Here is a 25360-nt window from a genome sequence, read left to right on the forward strand (position 1 = left end):
AGAAGATGAGGGTCTGAGCTAATAAAGCTGGCATGATGGAAAGGAGGGGACACACAATGGAAAGTCATTCTTAAGAGTGGTGCCTGGGTTTGGCAGGAGAGGAAGGGGAACAAGCTGAGGCTGAGCCTCAGGCTTCTGGCCTGTGCACTCTCTTCTCTTAGGTCATGACCCGAATGTAGAGGAGGGGCAGGTTGAGGGCGTGGGAACGTGCTGATTTAGGGTGGTTTGGGACACACAAGGGAGTCACAATGGACAGGGGATATTCAGATCTGGATTGAGGAGAGAGTACAGGGCTGGGGCAGCATGCCTGGGGTCGCTGAAGCTTGGCAGTGGACCCCTCAGGGAAGGGGTATAGAGTGAGGAGAGGGCTGGGAAGGGATTTGAGAAATGCCAGTATTTAACAGTGGCAAAAGAAGTGGAAGGAGACTGAGAGGGAACACTCAGAAAAATAAGATTTTTTCCAGTGAACTATTTCCTGCCATGGCAGAGGCTGCAAAGAGAAGCAAACAAAGCAAGGAAGGCCTGAAAAATGTCTAGTAGATATGACAATTGTGTCACTGGGTACCCTGGCAAGAGCAGGTACCAAGGAGCAGAATCCAGTCAGGCAGTGGATTAAGGAGAAAATTGGATGTTTCAAGGAGAGAAACTAGAACTTGGATGCTCCTGGGGATGCAGGCATCTCACTCCCTTGCCCTGCACTTCCACCTACGGGAGGAGAGCTCTGATTGGTGGAAGATCCTCCTTCCGGAGCCAGAATCTCCTTGCAGCATCTTCCCTTAGCTCCTGGCCAGCCCTCCAGGTCCACAGCGACCACGTCCATGTGCTCCTCCAGATAGCTGCTGCACAAACCCACCTCCTCACCGGGTCCATCTCATCGAGCCCCTCCACCATCCCTTATGGGCTCCAGGCCCCCATACTGAACTTGACGTCTGGCCCTCCAACATAGATCCTGTTTTATTAAAACTGAGCTCCTTTGGTAACATCAGTGTGTGTTTATCCCCCTATTAGGTTGGTGGCTTTCCATCATTTTTAAAAACCTCAACCCAGAATACGAAATACATTTTATGTTAAACATGTATGTATAACTGAGAGGAGATACACTCTTATTTTCAACTCCATTTCATGCCTTTCCACTCTGTCCTTTTCTGTTTCGGGTTTATAAATGCTGGCGGTGGTGGACTTCGTGGCTGATGGTATGACTGCGGCACCACCGTGCTGGGAGGGACTCAAAGGAAAAGATGCTAAACATCTGTCTGAATCTGTCTCCTTTCCCTCCCATGAGTTCTAGCAAGTTCTGGCCGTTCTTCCCTCTAATCCTTTTGTATTGTTCTGAGAGGAAAGCAAACCACTTCACTCACCAGGTGTTAGCCAGCCTTGGGGTGTATTTGAATGTCCTGAGTAATGGTGGAATTTAGAAACCTGTGGAGGAGAGACTGGCTTACCTTTCAAATCAAGCAGATAAGTACTGTCCCTACTTAACTCATGAGGCATCTGACAGCCTGAGGCATTTTCATGCCTTGAGGATGCCCTCAGGTGGTCTACTGTCACCTCTGCTGTGAGGCATTTAAAATTTCCTGAGTTGGGGAGTATAACTACCTATTCAGACTGGCCACCCAGCGGGAGGTGTGCTGGTCTGGTCTGCGTGCCCTCTTTAGACTTCCCTGAGGAGACATCCACCCCCACTCTGGGAACCACTGCCTCCCATAGGTCTTTCCCCAGTGATCAGTTGAGTTTTTTGTCTTTGTTTTTGTTTTGTTTTGTTTTGTTTTATAAGAAAGAGTGAATTATGGTATTCTTACGCTCTCATTCACAACATCTTTTCTACTTCTGCCCAGGAGGAGCACGGATTTCCGGCTACTGTGACTACGGATAGTAGCATGCTGTTGGAGTAATAGCACAGGCCTTCTCTCATCTGCTGAGAGGTGCCTACTACCGCCATAGACACGTGGGTCCTCAGAGTCTCCCAAAGGGCCTGTCCATCACGTACCTGCAATGAGCCAGGCCCTGGGCTGGGCCTCAGCTTCATCCTGGTGAACAAAACTCCATCTCTGGCCTCAAGCACTCACACCCAGCTTAAAGATGAGTGATGAACGGTGGGTCTCCCTTACTCCAGAAGAATTTGACCAACTCCAGAAATATTCAGAATGTGAGTAAATGGATTCACCCACCTAGGGCAGGATTTCCTCTGGGCAGGGGAGAACATTTCTGGAGAGCAGAGTGGTGTGATCGTTGCAAAGCCACAGAGAGTAAGGTTGGGCCTGACAGATTAAATTTCCTCATAAACACGGAATCGGTGTCTTTAAACATAAAAACAATTATCTTTACACTCTATAAATGATACACGCTCACCATGGAAATTTGGAATATACAGGGAAAAAAATAAAGAGTAGGTTAAAAATCACAGCCAAACTCATGAACAATTTGGAACACTCCCCTCCTGTGCATATTGCTTTGCATGGTTGAGTTCCTGAGTATACAGTAACTTTTTTTTTACCCTGCATTTTCTACTTAACATAAAAACTACTTTCTTAAATCATGAAAATCTGTTTATAGCATAATTTTTGAAAGACCAAAGGCTGCATGATTGTAAAGTTACTCAGTCATTGGCTTTAATATACTCTTATGTTTGGACTCAGTGCCCTTTCTTCAGTAAGATACAGAATTTTGATGTGTTGTCTGTTTCTTGACTCTGTTCTGAATAAGCCTGGCCTTTCAGCTGGGGCTCTCGGTTTCCCTTTAGTTATACCCAGGGACAATTGCAGTGCAGTGCATCAAGACACATTGGTAGCAAAGCCAGTGCTCACAGGTGGGCACACAGGTGTGCCCTCCACAGGCTACTCCTAATCCTGTCATGACAGGAATTTGCCAAGGCTGGAACAGCAACTGAACACTGCATTCTGCACACACCTGGTGACCATGGTGATTGTGCAGTGGTACTAGCGTTTCATAGAGTCCTTTGCTTTGCAGACCTCTCAGGTACATTATCTGCCCTGCCCCTTTGTTCTAATCACCTCTCCCTTCCTGTGAATTATACTGGCGGCTTTGTAAATCACTAGGCCAATGGCAATTTGACCTGCCCTACAAAGCTTGCCCAGATAGCCCTTGTATGCCCTTTTGGCAACCTGCCCTGCTCCCAGAGGGCAGGCAGCCCTTGTCCATAGTACTGGTCTGGGAGTCTAAAGATTGGGCTTCAGTGCCAGCTATGGCTCTTGCTCTCTGCAAATATGAGAGCTCTTAACCCCCAGAGCCTGTGTCCTCTTCTGCAAAATGAGGGAGTTGGATTAGATGATCTCTTCTTGTGATTCCTCCCAGGCCTAACACTCATGACTCCATATGTTCCCCACAGTCAGCAGGAGGCCCCCACACACATACACATACAGACACACCATGGGACTTCTGGTCAGTCTCCGTCTTGGCTCCCTGGAGCCCATGGCCTCTTGTCTAATCTTGATGGGTTTAGAGAAATTCTATGATATATTGACAAGGAGCAAGGCATCACCTTCCAGGGTAAATTGCATTTAATTCAGCATGCTCTCTAGGGCAGCAAAGTACTAGCCCTGTCAGGGATGAAAAAGAAGCAAAAGAAAAGGCTTGCTCTTGAGGAATCAGAATCTTGTTAAGGAATCAGAAATGTGCTCATAACACAAGCAAAGAGCAGGTTTAAGGCAGCTGGCAGATACCTCTGGCAGAGCTGTCTAACTTGAGCGTGTAAATGAGAAAGGAATTTAAAGCTAGGGGAAATTGGTATGGAGGGAGTATATTCATTTGCTAGGCTACTGTGACAAAGTACCCACAATCCAGGTGGCTTAGAACAACAGAGAGTATCGAACAGTTCTGGAGGCTAGAAATGCAAAATCAGGGTATCAGCAGGGTACTTCCTCCTGAGGACTGACTATAAGGGAAGAATGTGTTCTAGGCTTCTCTCTTTGGCTTGTAGGTAGCTGTTTTCTCCCTGTCTCTCCATGACATTCCCCCTGTGTGTGTCTCTCCATATCCAGACTTCTCTTTGTGTATGAACACAGTCATACTAGGTTAGACCCTATTCCAGTATGACTCTATTTTAACTAACTACTTCTGTAATGACACTATTTCCAAATAAGGTCATATTCTGAGACTCTGGGGGGTTAAGACTTCAAATTAAGGGGGGAGAGGATACAATTTACCCCACAATGTAGCATTTAATTGGGTGAACTCTGTGGAGGAAGAAATTTAAAATGTGAGTAGCAGATAGTCAAGGAGGGGTAGAAACAGTAGAAACAAAGGGAGAGAGGCCCAGAGAGGGATGCGTATGGGTAGTGAAGAGAACGTCAGGGCTCTAGGAAGACAAGGAGAGCAGGGTGGGGGGACATAGGAGGGATGAGGATAGTAGGAGGCCTTGGGTCAAAGGTGGACAAGTATAAAGCCATGAATCTGGTGACTATGTTTAGGGTGGCCTGAATATAGAAACTGCCAGATCAGGGAGGTAGCGCAGGGTCCATTGGATGAAATCTAGTCTGGGGATGGACTGTGGCAAAGAACAAATGCTGATCTGTGGAAAACTTGTGGAAGTATTACCAAAATTTACAGAATGAAAGGAAGCCAGCAAAGATATCCCTGAAGACTGTAAATCTATGGCAAATGCCAACATTAATATTCAAGGCTGGTGGGGACAGCTTGGAAATGTTGATTTGGAGATAGTGATGATACATCTACTTCTGCGTTCATATGCACCAAGTTGAAGGCAACCAGAAATGAGTGAGACACAATCCCTGCCCTCGAAGAGCTGCCAGTCTAGTAGGAAAAGATAGATAGGGCTCAAACAATGATGTTCAGTATGACAGGTGCTAAGGAGTTGGGGAAGAAACCTAGCCTAGACTGGTGGGAAGCTTCCTGGTGCAGGTGTGGTTTCCAGATGCCAGAAACACTAGTAGGAGGGAGGCAAGAGCATTACAGGCAGAAGAAGTGGCTTGGGAAAGCAGGGAGGAAAGAAAGTCATCATGGGTGCTTCGAAAAATGTCAAGGAGGTCACAGACTTGGGGCCTAGAGTGTTTGGTGGTGGTGGGCAAGAACTGGAATGATAAAAAGACCCTATCATGGAGGACATTGCTTTCCATGTGAGGCCTGGAAGGGGGGTGGTGGGAGGAGAGTGGGAAGGAGAGCTAGGCTACAGCTCTGACATGAGAATCATTGTGTGGAGGCAGCAAGGAGAGGACAACAACAGGAATGAAAGCAGTTCAGATAGAAAGAACATGAGGAGAGAGATGAGAAGATGGAAAACAGGGCCACGGTCTGCATACAACTAGAGGTCAGAGAAGGGAAAGAAGTCAGAAGAAGGTAGAAGAAAGATGGCCAGGCAAAAAGAGTAGTAGGTGGAGGGAGCTGAGGGACAGAGGAGTAGGCATGTAGCAAAGCAGTAGGTGAGACAGGGATTGAAAAGAAACCAGAGTATTTAGTAGGAAGGGGTTCCTTTGTGGCTTGGTTCTTTTTTTAACCATCAGCTTTGTCCTTCTGTGACCCCTCCTCATCTTATTCATGTCGCAGGTCTGGACAAGGTGCTCTGGTATTGTTGTTGTAACAGGAGAGGGAAAAAAAGCTACAGTTCTTGGAAAATGATTAGTCCTCAGAGGAAACCCTGAAAAAGGCACTTCTACCAATTTTAGACACATGCTGGTATTCAGTCAGATTGCATCGCCATAGCAACTTCTCTTCCATAACTGCATAAACAGGAACTTTGCAGTAGTGGAATAGCCGAAGTATATGGCCTGAGAATTGAGAACTTTCCCCGGTGGGGTTACCAGGTAGGAGAGGCCAAGAATTTCAGGAGAAGAGGCTCTTGGTGTACTTGGTGTATATAATAAAAACCCTATACCTTCTCTAGTGGCCTTCTGCTGGGGGAAAACCGTGTTAAAACTGCCCTTGGGGATGTATATATTTATTTTATATGTACACACGCACACAGTGGATACATATATATATGGTAGGTTTCATGTGAGTCAGTAGTTTAAAGTGCTTGCAAAAAACATGAGGTGATATTAAGAATATTTTTGTTATAAAAATAGCACAAGTATAAAAATGAAAAGTGGATGAAATTTAAAGCTACCTATAATTCTGTCTTCCGGTGATAACCATGATGTGTGTGTGTGTGTGTGTGTGTGTGTGTGTAAAACAGACATGCAAAGCTATTTTGTATGCTGTTCTTCACCCTAACAGTTATCTGTTCAATTTAGTTATCAACTGCTGCATCAAAACAACTTCAAACTTGTGAGTTAAAACAGCTATTTTGTTTTTTCCCATGATTCTGTGGCTCCAGAATCTGGCAGGGGGCACAGCTGGGATGGCTGGTCTCTGCTCCACGGTTTTTGGGGCTTCGGGTGGGATGCCTGACATGACACAGCAGGATTTATTCACTCCCATGCTGTTACCTCAGTGTTCCTCCATGGGATTGCTTTCTCCAAGCACTTTGTCATCTCCTGGGGCCTCTCCATGTGGTCTCTCTCTCTCTCTGGCTGGCTGGCCTGGACTTCTTACATGCAGGCCTCAGACTCTAAGCATAAAAGCAGGCCTTTTTGACACCTGGACTCAGAGGTCCCTAAACAGAACTGTCTCCACATTCCACTGGTCAGAGCAGTGCCAGGCCTGACCCAGACGCAATGGGCCTGGGGAATGGACCTCACACCTCATGGGACAGTGGCTCACACAGGGAGCAGGGAGATTGTTGACAGCTATCTTTGGAGGCTAGCTAGCACACAATATATCATGAGGTGTTCCTGTGTTGTTCATTACTTTCCAGAAACCTGATTTTTAGGAGATACAGAGATTTCTTTTGATATTTTATTTAACCAAACCACTGATTTGTGGCTATGATAGATCATAGGATGTATTAATAGATTTACAGTGTCTAGTAAGGCACACTGATACCCACATTCTGACCTACCCTGATCAGACCTCTTTGAGAGCTGAATTTATTCCTGGGCACCACAGTTCACTATGGATATGGACAAACCAGGAACTTGTTTGAGAAGTGCTGCCAGCATAGCAAGGGGCCTCACAGCAGGCTTTTGAAGAAGTGCCTGAAAGTCCTATGCCTGTTTGCTGGAGAAGGGAAGACCCAGAGAAAGGATCCAAATAAATAAATAATTAAATTAAATTAAATTAAATTAAATTAAATTAAATTAAATAAATAAAAAGTGGGGAGAAGGTGTTTATTTAATTTTGGTTGGCTTCCAGAAGTAGCCCTAGGACTAATGGGAGGAAATCATCAAAGAAAGACTTACAGCAAGGAATTTGTTGGTGCCTAATGGTCAGACCTGCCCAAGATAGAGGACTGACTTAAAAGCAATTGAGTTTTCTTTCCCTGGATATCCAGTTGATTAAATGACCATCATTAGCCCTTCTAATACTTAGTTTCTGTGTCCAAACAGGTTTCTTTTCAACCTCAGAGGGCATGATCTTGTGGAGAGGCCTCCTACTGACCCTCCCTTAACAGCTTCAAATAGACATATAATAGGCTTATTGCCCTTCTAATCCTGATACTTGGGGAGAGGCAATTATTTTTCCATGATTTGTCAAGGACAAAAACTATCAGCTTTTTCAGAAAGGGAAAAAAGGAAAAAAGTGATAAATCATCAATTTTAACTTTTAATTCTCCAAGAAATTAAACCAAACATTTTCAGCATCAGCCCACAGTTGCTAGATTTTGTAGACCTTTTATACCTGGAAGAAATTGTAAGCCATCATCAAATCCAACTCCTACCCATTTTATAAATGAGAGTACTGAGTCCAGAAGAGCTCAGTGACTTCCCCAAGGTCAATGGCAGAATGAGAATTAGAACCAAAATTCTCAGTCCCAGGTCAAATTCAATTTGTTTCAATCCAGTTCCAACAGATTAAACAAAAAGTACCCATTGGAGCTCAACCTTCAGTGATACAGTTGAAAAAAATATAGGTATATATGCATATAGATATGTATGTATGTCAAACTATAACAGAGCAAAATTTTATTTTATTTTTATTTTTATTTTTTTTATTATTATCATTTATTTATGATAGTCACAGAGAGAGAGAGAGAGGCAGAGACATAGGCAGAGGAAGAAGCAGGCTCCATGTGCCGGGAGCCCGATGTGGGATTCGATCCCAGGTCTCCAGGATCGCGCCCTGGGCCAAAGGCAGGCGCCGAACCGCTGTGCCACCCAGGGATCCCCCCAGAGCAAAATTTTAAAGTGCATTTAAAGAGAATGAATCAGTAAGTTATGCTATTCAGAAATATATTTCATTAGAATCAGATCAATGCAAAGTCTCTTTTAGATGTGGATAAATTACAGCTCAAAATTCAAACCTGTCAGTGTTAATATGGGAGTCAGAGAAAATGTTTAGGACTGGTTTATAGAACAATGTAAGGCTCTAAGTAAGCTTCATTGAAACCTTACTATTTATATGGGCCAATGAAATGACAGTTAATGAAATGTTCTTGGAGGCCTGGGTCCATAAAGGGTCATGCCTCATTGCTTCCATCCCAGAAGGAAACCACATCTATCTGTCACCCACATCTCTTGCAGCATAACTGGCCTTCTTTTCTCTATGATGACTGGGACTCTACCCACAAGCAGTCACAGAATCTATGGATAGGGATAGAATTCAATGGAACAATAGGTCTCAGAATTGAATATGCACATGAATCTCCTGGAGATCTTGTTAAACTACCGAGTCTGACTCAGTAGGCCTGGGATGGTTCCAAGATGCTGCATTTCTGACAAGCTTCCAGCTGTTGCTGATGCTGCTGGTGCAGGGCCACACTTTTAGTCACAAGAAGGTACAGGTTGTCTGACCCATTCTTCCACCTTCATTTGGGCTATGACTGATGAGACCAAATTGTTTGAAGAAAAAGTGTGAAGTTTTGCTAACAATGCGATTTTACTTATACAAATAAGCCATACCAGTCATTCAGAGCATTTATGATGAATCAGAAAGTCTCAGTATCCTAAAGAAGGTTCTCTTATATGAGCCCCAAACCCTGCTGCTTTTAATGTAAAGTCTTTTTCTCTTATTCTATTAGAGGTAACAATGTAGCAGGATTATTACTTCCAGTGGTTCCCCTCCATAGTTATCTTGGTAGACCTCAGTGGTCCTCAGCATTGGCTGCACACTAGAAACACTTGGGAGGCTTTGAGCCCTTCCAGTGCATACCCCAGTTCACACATACATCCAGTTCACACATACCCCCACCTGGGATCATTTAGTTATAATCTATAGGTGCAGGATCCAGGCATGAGTAGTGTTTAAAACTCTCCAGGTTGTTCCACCATGCAGCCACGGTTGACAACCAGTGGTCCAGCTTTTCTCCCTATGCCCCTAGAAATATAGGATCTATAGGACAAGCACAATAACTCCAATCTCTTTTCTAGTCCTCCTTTATTCCATGAGTCTTTATTGAATATTGATTTTGTGCCAGGCATAGGTTATATGCTGGAGAGAAACAGTGCACAGGAAAAGAAGTGTGGCTGGGAGAATGTGTCAATGTTTATGAAGCTGGGCTTCTTACACATGCTTTCCATCTTCCACTTTGGGGCCTGATTCCTCCTGGGCTGAAAAAGAAGGCCTTTTGATGCAGTGCTCCTGGATCTGGCATCTCTATTATGACATCATTATCCATCTTTCCAGAGCCCTTGGGAAACCCCACTCTTGCTTTTTTGCACCTTGCTGTGTTCTTGACTCCCTGGAATACTTAGAAAACTTATTTATACATCCCAGCTGTCATCAAAAGAAGGAAAATCTAGTGTTTTTTTTTCTTCCCTTTCATGTGCCAACTTTCCCTTTTCTCCTCTTTGTGTCTTTCCCTCCCAGGGTTGAGTCATTTATGCACTTCTCAGTCTATGGAATATGTTCCTGTAGCCTCAGCATCATGGTTTTGTCTGTGTTGTGACAGGCAAGTCTTACCTAGTCAGCCACAAATATACAAGCATGTTACTTAAGTCCTTCTCATCAAAAATGAGGTCCATGCACCTACATGATTGGTGTCACCTACGGTCTTATTTGAAATGCAGAATTTCAGGCCCTGACCCAGACCCTGCTGAGTCAGAATCTGCATTTAAACCTGATCCTCAGGCAGTTCCTATGCATGTTCAGTTTGAGATGCTCTTGGGGAACTTTGAGGAATGGAGAGTTATTACGCATCTAAAATTCCACCCTCATCTATGGATTTTCATGTTCACATTTGAAAATGTTGATTTATAGTTATTTCAAAGTTTAATGGTCCAACTACTATTCAGATACTCAGTGTTCTTAACTAGAGGATGGCCCATAAACTTTGGGTTCTAGTTCAGGCAGCACAGCTGACATGCTGCAGTAAACACTGCACCTCCTGATTTGTCTGCTTGTTCAGTTGGAGGGCATCCCTCTCCTACACAAGCGTGGCAGTGAAGGTGCTTGTGAGTTGGGCCAAATTTTCTCCTTAAAAAGGCTTTGAATGTGCTCAAACACTAGGAACAAATGTTTGGTTAAGGTCCCAGAATTCTTGGCACATAAAGCATAAGGAGACGATTTTGGATTGAAGCTTCTTAGGGTAGTTGTTACTACTAGAGACCTTGATCGCAGAAAAGAGCCTCCTTAATCCCTGATTTGGGGAGAGCTGCACACTGATGGTTCTGCCAGTGGGAGTTAATGCAGAACATATCCCTGCCTTGCCACAAAGCTGAATAAGTCGACCTCTTGGATAAAGTTCCTTAGTATTGTCCACTTAAGCAATGGAGAATGTCTACCAAGCATGGTGATTTCAGATTTAGCAGAGTTATAAACTTTTTCTCCTTTTGCAATAATTCTCTGACAAGTTTAGCTGCTTCTTAAGATACTCTTCATTTCTTTTTTTTTTTTTTTAAGATTTTATTTATTTATTCATGAGAGAGAGAGATAGAGAGACAGACCGACAGAGGGAGAAGCAGGCTCCATGCAGGGAGCCTGATGTGGGACTTGATCCCAGGACTCCAGGATCATGCCCTGGGCTGAAGGCAGCGCTAAACTGCTGAGCTACCCAGGGATCCCCGACACTTTTCATTTCTAACAGTAAAATTACATTCTCGGAATAATAGTTCTTAACCTGACTGTACATTTGAACCCCCACAAAGCTTTAAAATATTTTGAATTCCTGAGTTTCCAGAGAGATACTGACTTCATTGGTCTCAGATGAGGTGTGGGTTTCAATGTATATATACGGCTCCTCAGGTGGTTCTGACATGTAACCAGGTTTAGAGAGGTACTGCCATAGAGGAAGGGCCTTGTCTTCTGATTTACCCATGTTCATATATCCAGTGAATCTAATAGCTATGTCACATCATTAGGTATACCAAAAATTAGTCACCCACTCACTAGCTGTGTGCTCTTGAAAGAATTATCTATATTTCATAAGCCTCGGTTTTTAATTCTCTTAAATGAGGACCATTAGGGGCACCTGGGTGGCTCAGTGGTTGAGCATCTGCCTTTGGCTCAGGTCCTGATCCCAAGGATCTGGGATGGAGTCCTGCATCAGGCTCCCCACAGGGAGCCTGCTTCTCCCACTGCCTGTGTCTCTGCCTCTCTCTCTGTGTCTCTGATGAATACATAAAATCTTTAAAAAGAAAATAAAGAACACTATTACATTAGAGGGCAGTTGTGGCAATTTAAATAAAATCTGTAAGACAACTAGGACAATGCCTAGCATACAATAAGCACTCAACAAAATAGGAGTTCTAGCAAAGACCTGCAGGCATGGCAGAGGTACCTATTAAGACACTCAGGAATATAACTGGATCTCCCACGAGTCTGGTGGTAGTGCTACTGTATAGCCTTCTGCTCTCTATTAAGGCTGCGCAGTTGGATCCACAGACAGTGCCTGAGGTAAGATCATGGAATGCTCTGTAGAGGTCCCTCATTGTTCTTAGGTGTCTTAAGATGAAACAGAATGGAGCAGTATGGGCAGCCCAGGTGGCTCAGTGGTTTAGCACCGCCTTCAGCCCAGGGATCAAGTCCCACATCAGGCTCCCTGCATGGAGCCTGCTTCTCCCTCTGCCAGTGTCTCTGCCTCTCTCTCTCTCTCTCTGTCTCTCATGAATAAATAAATAAATAAATAAATAAATAAATAAATAAATAAATCTTAAAAAACAAAAAAAGATGGAGCAGTACCCACTTACTCCTTGGGCAAATAGAAACCCAGTCCAGAAACCTGTCGAAAATAAAACTAATAAAATATCAAATGACATCCCAGGAGAGAGTAATGGGTCTCAACTTTGAAAATTAGATTTTCTCCCATTTTTAAAAAGGACAGGTGTTGACACTATAAGCTCATTAAGGTCCATGAAATAAATTGAAGTAAATGTGTGGTGAATCTCCTCATGGAAATCTAGGAACATGCAATCTCTTGGATTGTTTTTTCCTATTTGATTTTAGGCTATTAATCAGAGATTTTATCTCTGTTTTTCTTTTTAAGACCTGTTTATTTGAATGTGAACATAGGATAAACATATTTGTGTATGTTTATATACATATATGGGCATGTGTGTGTGGAGATGCATTTATAGCATACATTTAAATATAAATGAGGATTTTGCAAATATATAGCCTTTTAGAACCAAAAGATTTCTGCTAGGATCAACTGTGGAATTGCCAAAATGTGACAATAATATCAAGGGTATGAATTCAAGTGAAATCACCCCCTGGTTCTCAAAATGCTCACTTTTTATTATTCTTGCAGAAGCCACACCTAGGGTACCCATGCTTCCAAATGTGTACTTTTTAGTGCAGTACAGATTTGGCCACTCTAGCTGGCCTGAAAATCTCCCATGAAATTCTAAAATGTAGCGTTTTCTAAAGAATTGGGCTGCCCGTAGAATGATTTGAATATAATTTATGTGTAATGTTAACTACACTCAGGCCTAATTCTAAGCTCCCTTCCATTCTGTTGCCAGAGTGGCCTTTAGAAAACAGACACTTGATTATGGTACTCAACCTATTCAGAAAATCTTTTAACAATTTCAAATCAATATCCTTAGCTTGGCACTCAAGACTCCTGCAAATCTGGCCCCAAACTACTCTGGTTCTGACCTTTCCTAGATATCTTATAATGCCCATCTCTGCAACTTTGCTTAGAATACTTTTTTCCATTTCATGTCTGCCTTTCAAACCCCACTCATTCTTTACACCTCAGCTCAAATGCTAACTCTGTATAGGACATCCCTGGTCCCCACCCAAGCTTTACTGTCATCCTGCTCTTTTACGTCTTTCCTGCTCATTCTATTTCTCTGCTGTGTGCTTCCTAGAGCTTCATATTATTGTTATATAGCTTTAATTATACTTTCCCTTGTGTTAGCAAGTGTTAGCAAGCACAATGAATAGTGCTTAAGGGAAAGTTAGCAAGTGTTAGCAAGCACAATGAACAGTGCTTAAGGGAAAGACTTTGAGGCAAACTAAACATGAATTAAAACTCTCTTAGGCAAGTCGCTTAATTTTTCTGAATTTCAGCTTCTTCACCTGTAAACTGAAGAAAATATAACCAAATGTGCATATGAGAATATGCAGTAAAGGCCCTCAGTAAGAAGTAGCCATCATTATCACAATTATTCAGATCAGCTAGTTCATCAATAGTACCTTGCAGCATCTCACCCTCCATAGTGTTTTCTGAATTGAGTGGAAGCAGCCCAAATTGATGACATCTGCTGCCTGGATCTCACTGAGTTATTAGTTTTTCAGTATCTGTTTTGAATTTCAGAAAGAAATGTCCATTTTTAGGCAGCATCAACATTTTCCTGTGGCATTTCAGTAGTCTTAATCCTGAAATTATTATAACTTGTGTTTAATTGAATCCAAGTCAGCATAACTATGGAGAATAGCTCAACTCATAAGCACAACTACTTTACATAGACCTGTGAAAGTGTAGCCCTCTGTGCAAAGAACCTGAACACCAAGGAACACTATTTCTATTTTTAATAACATTACCCTTTTCTCAGATGTTCAAATAATGGCAGAAATGGAGCTTGGGAAGCTCATAATTATCCACAGTACTGTGAGACCAGGAGAGCACAGAGACCCTGGTTTTCTCTGATATCTAGAGTTCTGGTAACTACACAGGATACACTCAAGTGTTATAATGACAATTATTGACTCCCTTTTCTAGATTACCAATTTCCTCATAAAACTCAAAAGAAGAAGAAGAAGCCACCATTTTCTCTGGTAGTTTCCAAATTATTTCCTATGGAAAGGGGAATTTTCTAAATCACCATGTTTCATGAATCCCAATCTCTGTTTCAGCACCAAGGACAGAGCATCACTGGGCTTAATGCCCATTGATCCTATTTAATCAACAACATTTTAAATATTTTAAAATTTCTGCTCAGATTTTATGCAGTCATCTAGTATATTGGTTTCCTGAACACTAGCTATGTGTCGGACCATGATATGATATACAAAGACTCACAAAAAAAAAAAAGACTCACAAGCCAATTACAGCTCTCAAGGTAGAACTGAGGAAGTGAGGCAAGTTAATAAATAACTATAACACCATATGACAAGTGCTATTACAGAGTTATGTATAAGTCATGTGGGAGCCAGGAGAGGGAACTCTAATTGATAAAGGAAGACCTTACAAAGGAGTTGACATTTGAACTGGATACCAAGAATTGAGTGAAGCTTACAACATAGAGAAGAGACTCCATTGGAAGAATGAATGAGTGAATACACAGTGTATTCAGGGATTTATGGAAATGCAATTTGATGTGGCTGAAAAGTGGGGTAAGTGGGAAGTTAAAGTAAGAGATAAGGAATGAGCTAGGTTAAATTATCACAATATTTATATAGCAAGCTAAGGGAGTTAAACTTTATATTGGGAAAATTAGAGCCATTGAAGTATATTGAGTAGGAACACAATCGGATCACATTTGTGTTTTAGAAAGATAGTTCATACAGCAGGGGAGACACTATACTGAAAATAAGAAATAAGAGGGCAGAAGGGCAGATAAGGGTGACATTTTTCCATATAGCCCTGGGAATAAGGAGTTGCTCTATCATAACCAAGGTTAGATAGAATTTACTTGGCCCAGCTCCCATTTGCTGTTCACCAATATTTTACATGTGGATTATGTCTCTCCAGATTCTTCCAAGAAGATAAAGGATGTCTTGGCTGAGTTTAATGAGGGTGGGAGCCTCAAACAATATGACCCACATGAGGTAAGAACATTTCCATTTCAAGCCTTTATAAAGGATGTTCTATGTCCTAGCCTTTCCATAATTTGTCCCACCCTTAGAAGTTTAGCTCATTTTAAAGAACTTGCTTCTCAACATATTTTCTCTAAGTCTCAAGTGAACCATTTATACATTTGCCAAGTTTAATCTGATGTAGAAGACTACATCAGACCTTCCTCTCTTCAAATCTTTCTGTCTTCCTGTCTTCATTCTCAGTTATCAACCATGCTTTCTACTTCACTGAGAAAATAACAATCAGAAGTGATCTTCCACAAGATCCTCACCTACCTCTGTACCTTTTCTCCTGTAACTAGGAATGAACTCTCCATGTTCCTAGTAGTTTTAGTCCCTCACTCAACTCATTCCCATTCTCTTCTAGTCTATTGACAGGAATTGCTTTCTCTCTCTCTCTCTCTCTCTCTCTATATATATATATATATATGTATATATATATATATATATATATATATATATATATATATCCTTCACATCAGCTTTCCACTATTTGTTAGATTTTTCTCGTCAACATATAAGCATACTGTTATTTGTCCTATATTAAAATTGTTCTCCTGGGGATCCCTGGGTGGCTCAGCGGTTCAGCACCTGCCTTTGGCCCAGGGCGTGATCCTGGAGTCCCGAGATCGAGTCCCGTGTCGGGCTCCCTGCATGGAGTCTGCTTCTCCCTCTGCCTGTGTCTCTCCTCTCTCTCTCTCCTTCTTTATGTCTATCATGAATGAATAAATAAAAATCTTTAAAAATAAATAAATAAATAAATAAAATAAATAAATAAAATAAAATTGTTCTCCTGACAACACTTCTCCAGTCACCTCATTTCTTTCCTGTTCTGTATAGCAAAACTGTGTAAAAGATTTGTCTATAGTCATTGCCTCTAATTTCTCTTCTTCCCTCTTTCTTGAAAGCCCTTCAATCAGAGCATAACCCCCACTCCTCCACTAAAACCACTAGTGAAGATAGCCAAGGATTTCCATGTGGCTAAACTCAGTAGGCATTTTACTCAACAGCATTGGACACAATTGGTCAGATCCTTCTCCACTGTCTGTCTTCATGTGGATTTCAGGACACTGCCCTCTCCTGGTTTTCCTTTTATCCCTCTAATTTGACATTTCCGCTAAAAATCAAATCACTATCTCAAACTTAACATAAGCTAAACTGAGCTCCTTGATCTTCCCCTGTAAAGTATTTTTCCAGCAATCTTCCCCATTTCAGTAAATGACAATGCCATTCTTCAAGTTTTTCAGTCTAAAACCAAGGAGTCAGCATTGCGCTTTCCTCTCACACCCCATGTCCAGTTCATCAGCAAACCCTGTCACTTCCACCTTCAAAATATATCCAAAAGCTAGTCACATCACCACCGGCACCACTTCCACCCTTATCTGAGGCACCACCATATTTTGTAATAATCACCTAACTGTGCTCCCTGTTTCTGCTCTTGACTTTTAAAGTCTATTCTTCACATACATCCTGAGCAATTTGTTAAAACTTAAGTCAGATCATGTCACTGCTCTGCTCTATAATTCCTCATGGTTCCCCCACTCCCTACTCAGAGTTAAAATCAAGGTCATTACCATCTGTACTTTTCTCTATTCTCTAACCTCATCTCTTGCTACCCTGCTCATTCCTTTCCAGCTATTATTAGCCTTCTGATGCTGTCAAACAAGACAATATTGCTCTAACCTCAATATCTTTGCATCTGCTTTTGCCTCTTCCTGAAATGTTTCTCCCACGTATATCCACATTGTGTTTTTCATCATCTCCTTCAAGTATTTGTTCAAATCACCTTCTCAATCAATGTCACCTTTTCTAGTTAAAAATTTAAGCCCTCTTTCCTGATGCTTCTTATCCCTCTATTCTGTCTTATTGTCCTCTTTAGTATTCCTCACCATCTGTCATGCTATGTAACTATTTAATTGTCTATCTCTCCTACAGGAGTATACTGTTCATGTTCATGTCGGTATCCCCAATGACCAGAGGAATATCTGGTTCATAGCAGACACTCAAGAAATATTTGTCGAATGAGTAAATGAATGCAAGACTCCCCTACTTTCAAACTCAACTCATCTAATGTTTCTTGAGCTTTCAGGTACTGTTCTGGGCACTGTAGAAGATATAAGGATGAGGAAGCACGGTTCTGGCCCTCCAGAACTTACTTCCTATTGTCAGACTCTACAGTTACATGGTCTTAGGTTAGACTTCTACCTTTGCTGCCAACCGGCAATGTGGCCTGAGATAATATTTCACCTCTCTGAGCCTCACTTTCCTCGTGTGACCTGAAGATAACAATAAGCAGAGACATTGAAGTTTGCAGATGAGTGGATTGAATGAGATAATTTTTGCAAAATGTCTAGCACTTTATGGGACACTGCCCATAAGGAAATGGTACCCTTTATTATTCCCCTTCTGGCTCCTTTCCCCAGAATGTTTTAAACTCAACTTCCTTTTCCCTGCTCCTGAGTCCTTTCATGAGAGCTAATTGCAGAAAAATGACTGATCAGCAGGACAGACTCAGGACAAGGCTGGCCACTTATTTATTCATATTGTCATCCTTTCAACACACCTTGACTCAAAACTCCTTCTCTGCGGGGCAATGGCAGGGTAACCAACAAAGCACATGTCTTCGAGGTGTACCTGAGCAGGGGTTTTGGATAAAATGCACCAATCATGGGGAGAATGAAGCAGGAGGAAGATTGCCAGTACAGGAGCCAGATTGAGAATGAACCATTTCAAAGAACATTCCCGAGGAGAAGCCATGCAGAGAAGATAGTGGAGCCAGCAAAAAACTCCCTGCCCCTCCCACCTCCCACCCCCAGCTCCAAAAACACAAGAACAAAGAAGGGTGGGGGCTACTAATCAGTCCTGTCAGCCCTGAGGCTGAAGAGTGGGAGGGGAACAATTTAGTCAGGGCCACTGAGGGTGTGAAGGCCACAGGAGCTCTCAAAAGCAGAGAGCAGCTTGGCTGTTATGAGCCTGTTGCCACCCCCGCCTCCATCAGGCTGGCCCCCACTCTGTACGCCTGGCACTGCGGTGTCCCAGGGAAGCTCTGTCACTCTGATTTTATTCTCTCTCACAGTGTGGCTGGCTTCTAGTAGGTGTAATGTCCCAGCACAGGGTTGGGGAAACAAAAAGAATTTAATTTCTCTTGAGTTTGATGGCTTACTGCTGGTAAACTGTCTCAAGGAGGAATGAGTTAGTTGTGGGAAGGGGCAAGTAGCTGCGAAAGTAAGGCCAGGAATGAAAGTTTACATCTGGCCATGACAAGCATGCCCTTGCCCATTAGCACTGTGGGATTTTCTGGAGAGCTGACTACAGCAGCAAGTGGACAAAAGCACAGTGGAACAAAAGGGGCAAATGGCTTGGTGGCCCTACGATCTTAGACTCAGACACACCAAAGCACAGAGCCTAGCTCTGCCACCTGCTTTATGACTCTGAGCAAGTTATTTATGTTTTCAGGATTTTTTTCATCCACAAAATGGCAGTAATCATCCCACCTCACACTATTGTTTAAACGATTAAATGAAATCATGTATGTAAGCTGCCTAATGCACAGTAAGCTGTCCATCTAGTTCACCTCCCTTCTTGACCTGTGCAAGAATCAATACTTTAAGCAGATTGCAGAAACAGAAATTGCCCAGTTAGTTCTTAGATGAAAGTTGCAGTTTTTGGGAAAGAACAGGTCTGCCCATGACCATGCCTCACATGTTATTCCAGAGCTCAGAGAGTTGCCAACATGCCTCATAGTGTTTGTTGATCTGGTTTGGGCCTAGTAAACCACCTTCTACTCATCACACTTTCACTAGCAGCTACTCTGAGCCTGGCTTGTGCTCACAAAGAACTTAGTCTCTCATAACCCAGATATAAATTTTAGAATGGCAGCTAGTCACATGTTTTTGCATACTATACTTGAAGTTCTTGGAGAGGGTGACAGGGAGCCATATGTTAGCACTGGGACAATCACTTCTCGGCCTTTTGGCTAAGATCAAGTATATGTTAGCACTGGGACCTGGAACAGATATGGTAGCAGGAGCACTGGAGTGGGAGTCAGAAGATCGGGCTTCTGGTTTTACTCTGCTGCTGGGGCATGTCACGGAACTTTCAGAGCCTCAGTGACCTGAGGAGATCTGGGGTCTTCTGGTGTGAATGACCTTTGATTCTGGGCTTACTCTATGTGATCCTGTTTCCCAGAATAGGGTCATGAATGGTTGGATGTGTGTTCAATCATCGTTTTCTAAGTTCTCATAATAGTTTGTCAGTAGTTTTCCTATACTCACCACTATTGATCCTGTATTGGAATTATTTCACTACCCAAGTCTCTTTAAGGTATAGACCTATATGTATGTCACTGGTGTGTTCCCCAAGATGTTTGTTGTACCTAGAAGGCTCAGTACATATATATTGACTGAATAGACCCCACAATAATTGATGACAGCCAAGTGTATAAGAAGAAACCCAGCATCCATTAAGATACCTATCAGGAAACACTGTGATAGGTGATGTGGGGGGATACTTAGGTAAAATAAGATATTTCACTACCTTCCCAGAGCTCTAGATCTAGTTAAAGAACTAAGGATATATTTGTCATAAACAACTATATTAATAGAGGGCAGCCAATAAAAGTCTCGTAGGACACAAGTTGAAGTGGAAAAGTACAGAAATTCAGGTACAGGAGATCATACCAGGCTTCCTGGAGGAGGTGACATCTGGGCTGGGCCTTAAAGGATAGCTAGAATTTTAAGAGATAGAGAAGGAAGCAGTTTATGTGATATGTATGGAGGCTTGACCAGGAAAGAACATGGAAACCAATGTGGACAGAGAGTAGAGGTACACATAGGGAATAATAGGAGAAAAGACCAGAATGATCTCAGAACCTGAAGTAGCTACAAATCTAGGTTGGCATGGGATTTTAGGAGGGCTGTGAATCCCAGAGGACCCAAGGAATACACAGGATGATCCACTGGAGTGTGGGAACACTACAAATTAGACCTTCTATATACATTGATTTTTATCTCATGTAACTTCTATTCTCTAATTTCTTCTTAAGTATGTTTTATAGTGCATAATAGAGGAGCACAATAGTGCATGTCTGTAATTTATAAATAAGGATAAATGGGAATGCATGCTCAAGAATGTTATGGAGGGACATATGATTTTAAAACTGATCTCACCTCTTCCATGGGCAATTAGGAGCCATGGAAAGTTTTTGAGTAGGGAAGCAATCTGTTCAGAATTGCGCTTTGGGAAAACCAATCTGGCAAGGATGGATAAGATGGGAGGACTGACAGATGGGGATAGAGGCAAATCGAGAAGTATTGCAGTGGTCCAGGTAGGAGGCACAGAAGTCTGAAACCAGGAACAATGGGCCTTCAATAGCCTTCTCGTCAGGGTGGAGGTAGATGAGCAGTGGACACACAGAAAGGACTTGGATGTGACAGATGTGGCAAAACAACAGTAACAAGAAGAGACAAGACCTAGTCTCACTTGACTGGGAGTTCGAGACTGAGCCTGATCTTGTCAGCTTTAACAGAAACTGCAGGGTCAGGATGAGAAGCTGGTTTAAGGAGGGAGCTAATAGAAGATTAGAACTTGAGATCTTCTAATTCAGCACTCACCATCCGCTGAAGAAGACACTGAGGCTCACAAAGATGAGGAAAAGTGGTCAAGCTGAGACTAGTCACAAGGTCTCCTGAATGCCACACTGCTCTTGTTTGATGATCTTCCAGCTTTGTTTTTTTTTTTTTTTAAGTGTTATATTAGACTTTGTTTAAACTTTCTCTTTTTAAAAACAATTTAGTATAGTCTGTTTTCCAGACATTTAAAAAATATTTTATTTACTTATTCATGAGAGACACAGAGAGAGACAGAAACACAGGCAGAGGGAGAGGCAGGCTCCCTGCAGGGAGCTTGATGCAGGACTTGATCCCAGGACCCCGGGATCATGACCTGAGTGAGCCGAAGGCAGATGTTCAACCACTGAGCCACCAGGTGTCCCTTCCAGAAATATTTTAATGCTGATAGTTCTCAGTTTGATAAAAAGATTAACAGGGCACTTTGGTGCTCAAAGCTACAGTTGACCCTTGAATAATGTGGGGGTGAAGATCGCCAACCCCCAACCCCCAACACAGTCAGAAATCCACATATTAAAAAATAAATAAATAAATAAATAAATAAATAAATAAAAATAAAGAAATCCACATATAACTTTTGACTCCCTAAAAGCTTAATTACTAATAACCTACTGTTGACTGGAAGCCTTACTTTTAACATAGTTGATTAACATGGATTTAGTATGCTGTATATAATGGATATGCTGTACTATATTCTACAATAAAGGAAGCTAGAGAAAGGAAAATGTCATCAAGGAAATCATAAGGAAGAGAAAATACATTTACAATACTGTACTGTATTTATTTAAAAACATTCCACAAAAAATGGCTGGCACAGCTCAAACCCATGTTGTTCAAGGGTCAGCTGTAAACAGTACTTGTCAATTTAAATAGCATGAAGGAGGAATGCCTGGGTGGCTCAGCGGCTGAGTGTCTGACTTTGACTCAGGGTGTGATCCTGGAGCCCCGGAATTGAGTCCCACATCAGGCTCCCTGCATGGAGTCTGCTTCTCCCTCTGCCTATGTCTCTGCCTCTGTGTGTGTGTGTGTGTGTGTGTGTGTGTGTGTGTGTGCTTTTCACGAATAGATAAATACAGTCTTTCTAAATAAATAAGTAAATAAATAAATAATGTGAAGGAAAGACAATGCAAAAAAAGAGCCTTTTATTTATTTATTTTTAAATATTTTATTTATTTATTCATGAGCGACACAGAGAGAGAGAGAGAGAGAGAGAGAGAGAGAGAGAGAGAGGCAGGCAGAGACACAGGCAAAGGGAGAAGCAGGCTCCATGCAGGGAGCCCGACTTGGGACTCGATCCTGGGACTCCAGGATCACACCCTGGGCTGAAGGCAGTGCTAAACCGCTGAGCCACCGGGCTGCCCAAAAAGAGCCTTTTAAAATAATGACAGTGCCATCAGCAAATACTCAAATCAGAGCAAATCAAAGTAGAGAATGAAGAGAACCAAAATAGCACAACACCATGGAAAACAAAGTTTCAAGAAGAAAGGATGGAGTGCTACAGAGACGCCAAATATGAGCAAGTCAGAAAAGAGACAATTGAATTGATAGCCTTCAAGAGAATGGGTTTAGAGGTGATGGTTTCAGAACCCAAACCAAATGGGACTAAGGAGGTAATGAGGCTAGTGTGGTCTGGCCAGGGAACATAGAAGGGGAAGAGAAAAAGGACACGGCTAGTAACTCGAGTATCCTTCCATTTCTTTGGAACAATGACCTTGAACATGCTTGCAGGTAGAGAAGCAGAAGCTGGGAGATGCCTTCAGATGGAGGGAGGGTAGACCAAGGGGCATAGTGGGTGGGTTCCACTTGTAAACTGGGAGGAAAAGATTTTCCTTTTGCAGACTAGTAAAAAAGAGGAGGATGTGTGAGGAAGAGCACTTGGATGAGGCTGTGGAGACAGGGTCAGAAAGAGAGACACAGACTCAGGGGCAGGAAGGACAGAGGGATAGAGACAGATTGGTAATTGTCACAAGAAATAGGAATCCACCATTTGCTTAGAGATCCCTTAATCTGCTAAGAGCCTGCATTATCCTCTGTCCAACCAAATCAGGCTTCCTCCACTCTGCAAAGGACAGCTTGGGGTAATTAGAAATGGCCCTGTGAGCTCCTTCCCAATGGGGTCAGGAGGGCATTACTTGTTTTTAGGGCCAAAACTTTGTACACTAGACCTGATTGTATATATTGAAGCCACCTCTCAGTTCTGGGAAGGCTCAGATCTTCTAGATGAGACAAGGGGTTAAATGCTATCAACATTTTGCAAAGAGCCAAGTAGGCTCCTAAAAAGGGATTTTATTCTCATGGCTGTTATTATTTACAAAAGCCTGCACAGCAGATCTTAGAGTAGAGCTTCCTCAGTGATTTCCAGGAGCATCTGCCGATTTGATGAAGAATCTGATGCCATCCGAGCACGAGCCAGTGATGACTCACTGCAAACTGTCTTTGTTGAGTGTTTGCTGAGTACAGCAGCCCTTTCTGGCACGGTTGCTCCCAGCCTGGGACCAGAAGCCAGGCAGTAGTGGGAGAGATACAACAGGGAGAGGTTCTAGTTTTTTTGGCACATTTCTTGATTCTACCTTCTGTCCCTGGCTTCCTGTTCTTCTCCCAGTGCCTAAAACCTTCACAAGGACATGTTTTGAGAGCAGCTGAGCCAGACACATACCCTCTCCTGTTCTCTTGAGGTTCATCCAGGGAAGATCAGTTATGAAAGTAGTGAAGGATGGAGCTTGTCTTTTCATATTTTCTGAGACCTGAACACTCAGGAATCACATCCCTCAAGCAGAACATGGAGACATCACAGAACCATCTTTCCTTCCTGTTTTCTACTATATCCTTCTTCGTCTTAACTAGGATTCCAGGGCACTGATCAGATCCTCATGAGAGGGCAGTCTGGCTTGTGGGCCTCAATTCAGGCAGAGCCCTCCTCTGTGGTCTCTACTCCCAGTGCCCACTTCCCATTACCCTCTTTCTACCTGGTTTTGGATGCGTCTTGTTACAGAATCCTCCTGCAAGCCGCAACACGCAACCACCAGGGTCTTCTTTTTCTTGCATCCAGTCCTCTGCTCCCTGTGCCTGCCAGTCTCCATCACCTCCTGCCTGGCCTTTTCATTCCTGCAACCACCAATCCCCCTACTTCCATTTCCCTTTCATTTCTCTTAACCTGCCTGCCCCGCCCCCACCACCACCATCAGTTTCTCATCTCTCCTTTTTCTCTGTCTCTTTGCTTCGTTACACTGACTTTTCCCTCTTTGTTTCTCCTTAGCCAATTAGCTATGATGTCTTTAAGCTGTTCATGAGGGCTTACCTGGATGTGGACCTTCCTCAGCCACTGAGCACGCACCTCTTCCTGGCCTTTAGCCAGAAGCCCAGACAGGAGACCCCCGACCACCCAATGGAGGGGGCCAGCAATGAGGCCAGTGGCCCAGGTATGTAGACCAGTGTTCCCCAAGATGAAAGGTAGATTTTGCAGCTCTAATGCATTTGCAACAGGCACAGGCGGCATTTCTGGGGGGTTCCCTGTGCATAGAAACTTCCCTATGGGGTGGGAATGAAGACTAGGGGACCAGGACTCCTTTCCCCAGAGGCCTCACAGGAAGCCCTGTCTGATGGCTCTCTCAGAGGAACAAAGAGGCAAAAATCCCCAAAAGAGGATGGGGAGAAGAGGAGCACAAACTAACATTAAGGGGAAGAGAACCTTCTGTAGAGATTGCAAGAAGCCTCTGGATGGAGCACATTCAGTTCATGCACCCAGGATGGAGTGAGCCTAAGAGTGTCAGGAGAAGGGGAAGGTGTGGTCACTGTCTTCCTGAAGCTTGGACTATAAGGGGGGAGACACAACCCCAACAAGTCAACATGAACCCAGATGACGCTCAGAGACACACAACTCAAGTGATCCAGATCCCATAGGACGGTCCCCTCCCCGTCTTTTTAGGAAGCTAGAGAGCATAGGCTGGTCCTCAAATCTTCTTTTTATTCCCCAGATACCAACATACAGAATGTGGATAATGCTGCCAAAGCAGATGAGGCCTGTGCCCCTGATACAGGTAAGTCTTTGTAATCGAAGATTAGCATGGTAGGGTGCAGTGGGGGAATACCTCATCCTTGGGAGGAGGGGGAATTCTAACCAGCAATTTGTCTCCATGTCTTTGTATATCCTTTAAGCAGCTCTTGTCCGCCTCCATATTTGGGGCCTCCACCACTCTAATGTGCTGGGATTCTGAGGCTTGATGCAGGTTCTTTATTCACTTGCCCTGAAACAGGGCAGGTTGTTAACTATTTACTTCTAATGGGTCTTCTAATGGTTTACTTCTAATGGGTCTGCTGGGCCAGAAAGGGGAGAAGGGGACCCTTCTCAGGAGAAAGTGTTTGATGGGGTTTGAGTGAATTTGTGTGTGTGTGTGTCTGAGAGGTGTATAAAGAGGTGGCGCTAGCGCTGAGCAGATGACTCTGCCTGTGGATGGTTGGAGGTGGGTAGGGCAAGAAGGTAAGGCTATGCTCAGGTGGATAAAATTGTATGAGCTGTACTACAAGAAAGGTAAAGGAAATCT

The 25360-nt window shown here is 43.1% G+C and overlaps 1 protein-coding gene across 7 annotated transcripts in view; it reads left to right on the forward strand.

The window, feature by feature from the left end:
* DGKG (diacylglycerol kinase gamma) overlaps positions 1-25360 on the forward strand; it is a 198401-nt gene that overhangs the window by 33678 nt on the left and 139363 nt on the right. For 5 of the 7 annotated variants that reach the window (XM_072752509.1, XM_026007323.2, XM_072752508.1 and 2 more), the window contains 4 exons: positions 1836-2146; positions 15089-15165; positions 24076-24238; positions 24794-24856. In XM_072752509.1, the coding sequence (XP_072608610.1) occupies positions 2080-2146; positions 15089-15165; positions 24076-24238; positions 24794-24856 (370 nt within the window). In that variant the 5' untranslated portion in view covers positions 1836-2079. Of the gene's footprint in view, positions 1-1835; positions 2147-15088; positions 15166-24075; positions 24239-24793; positions 24857-25360 lie in introns of those variants that run through there. The other 2 variants (XM_072752511.1, XM_072752507.1) reach the window with 2 other exon arrangements.

Source organism: Vulpes vulpes, chromosome 3 (genome assembly GCF_048418805.1).
Source record: "Vulpes vulpes isolate BD-2025 chromosome 3, VulVul3, whole genome shotgun sequence".
Classification (NCBI taxonomy): domain Eukaryota; kingdom Metazoa; phylum Chordata; class Mammalia; order Carnivora; family Canidae; genus Vulpes; species Vulpes vulpes.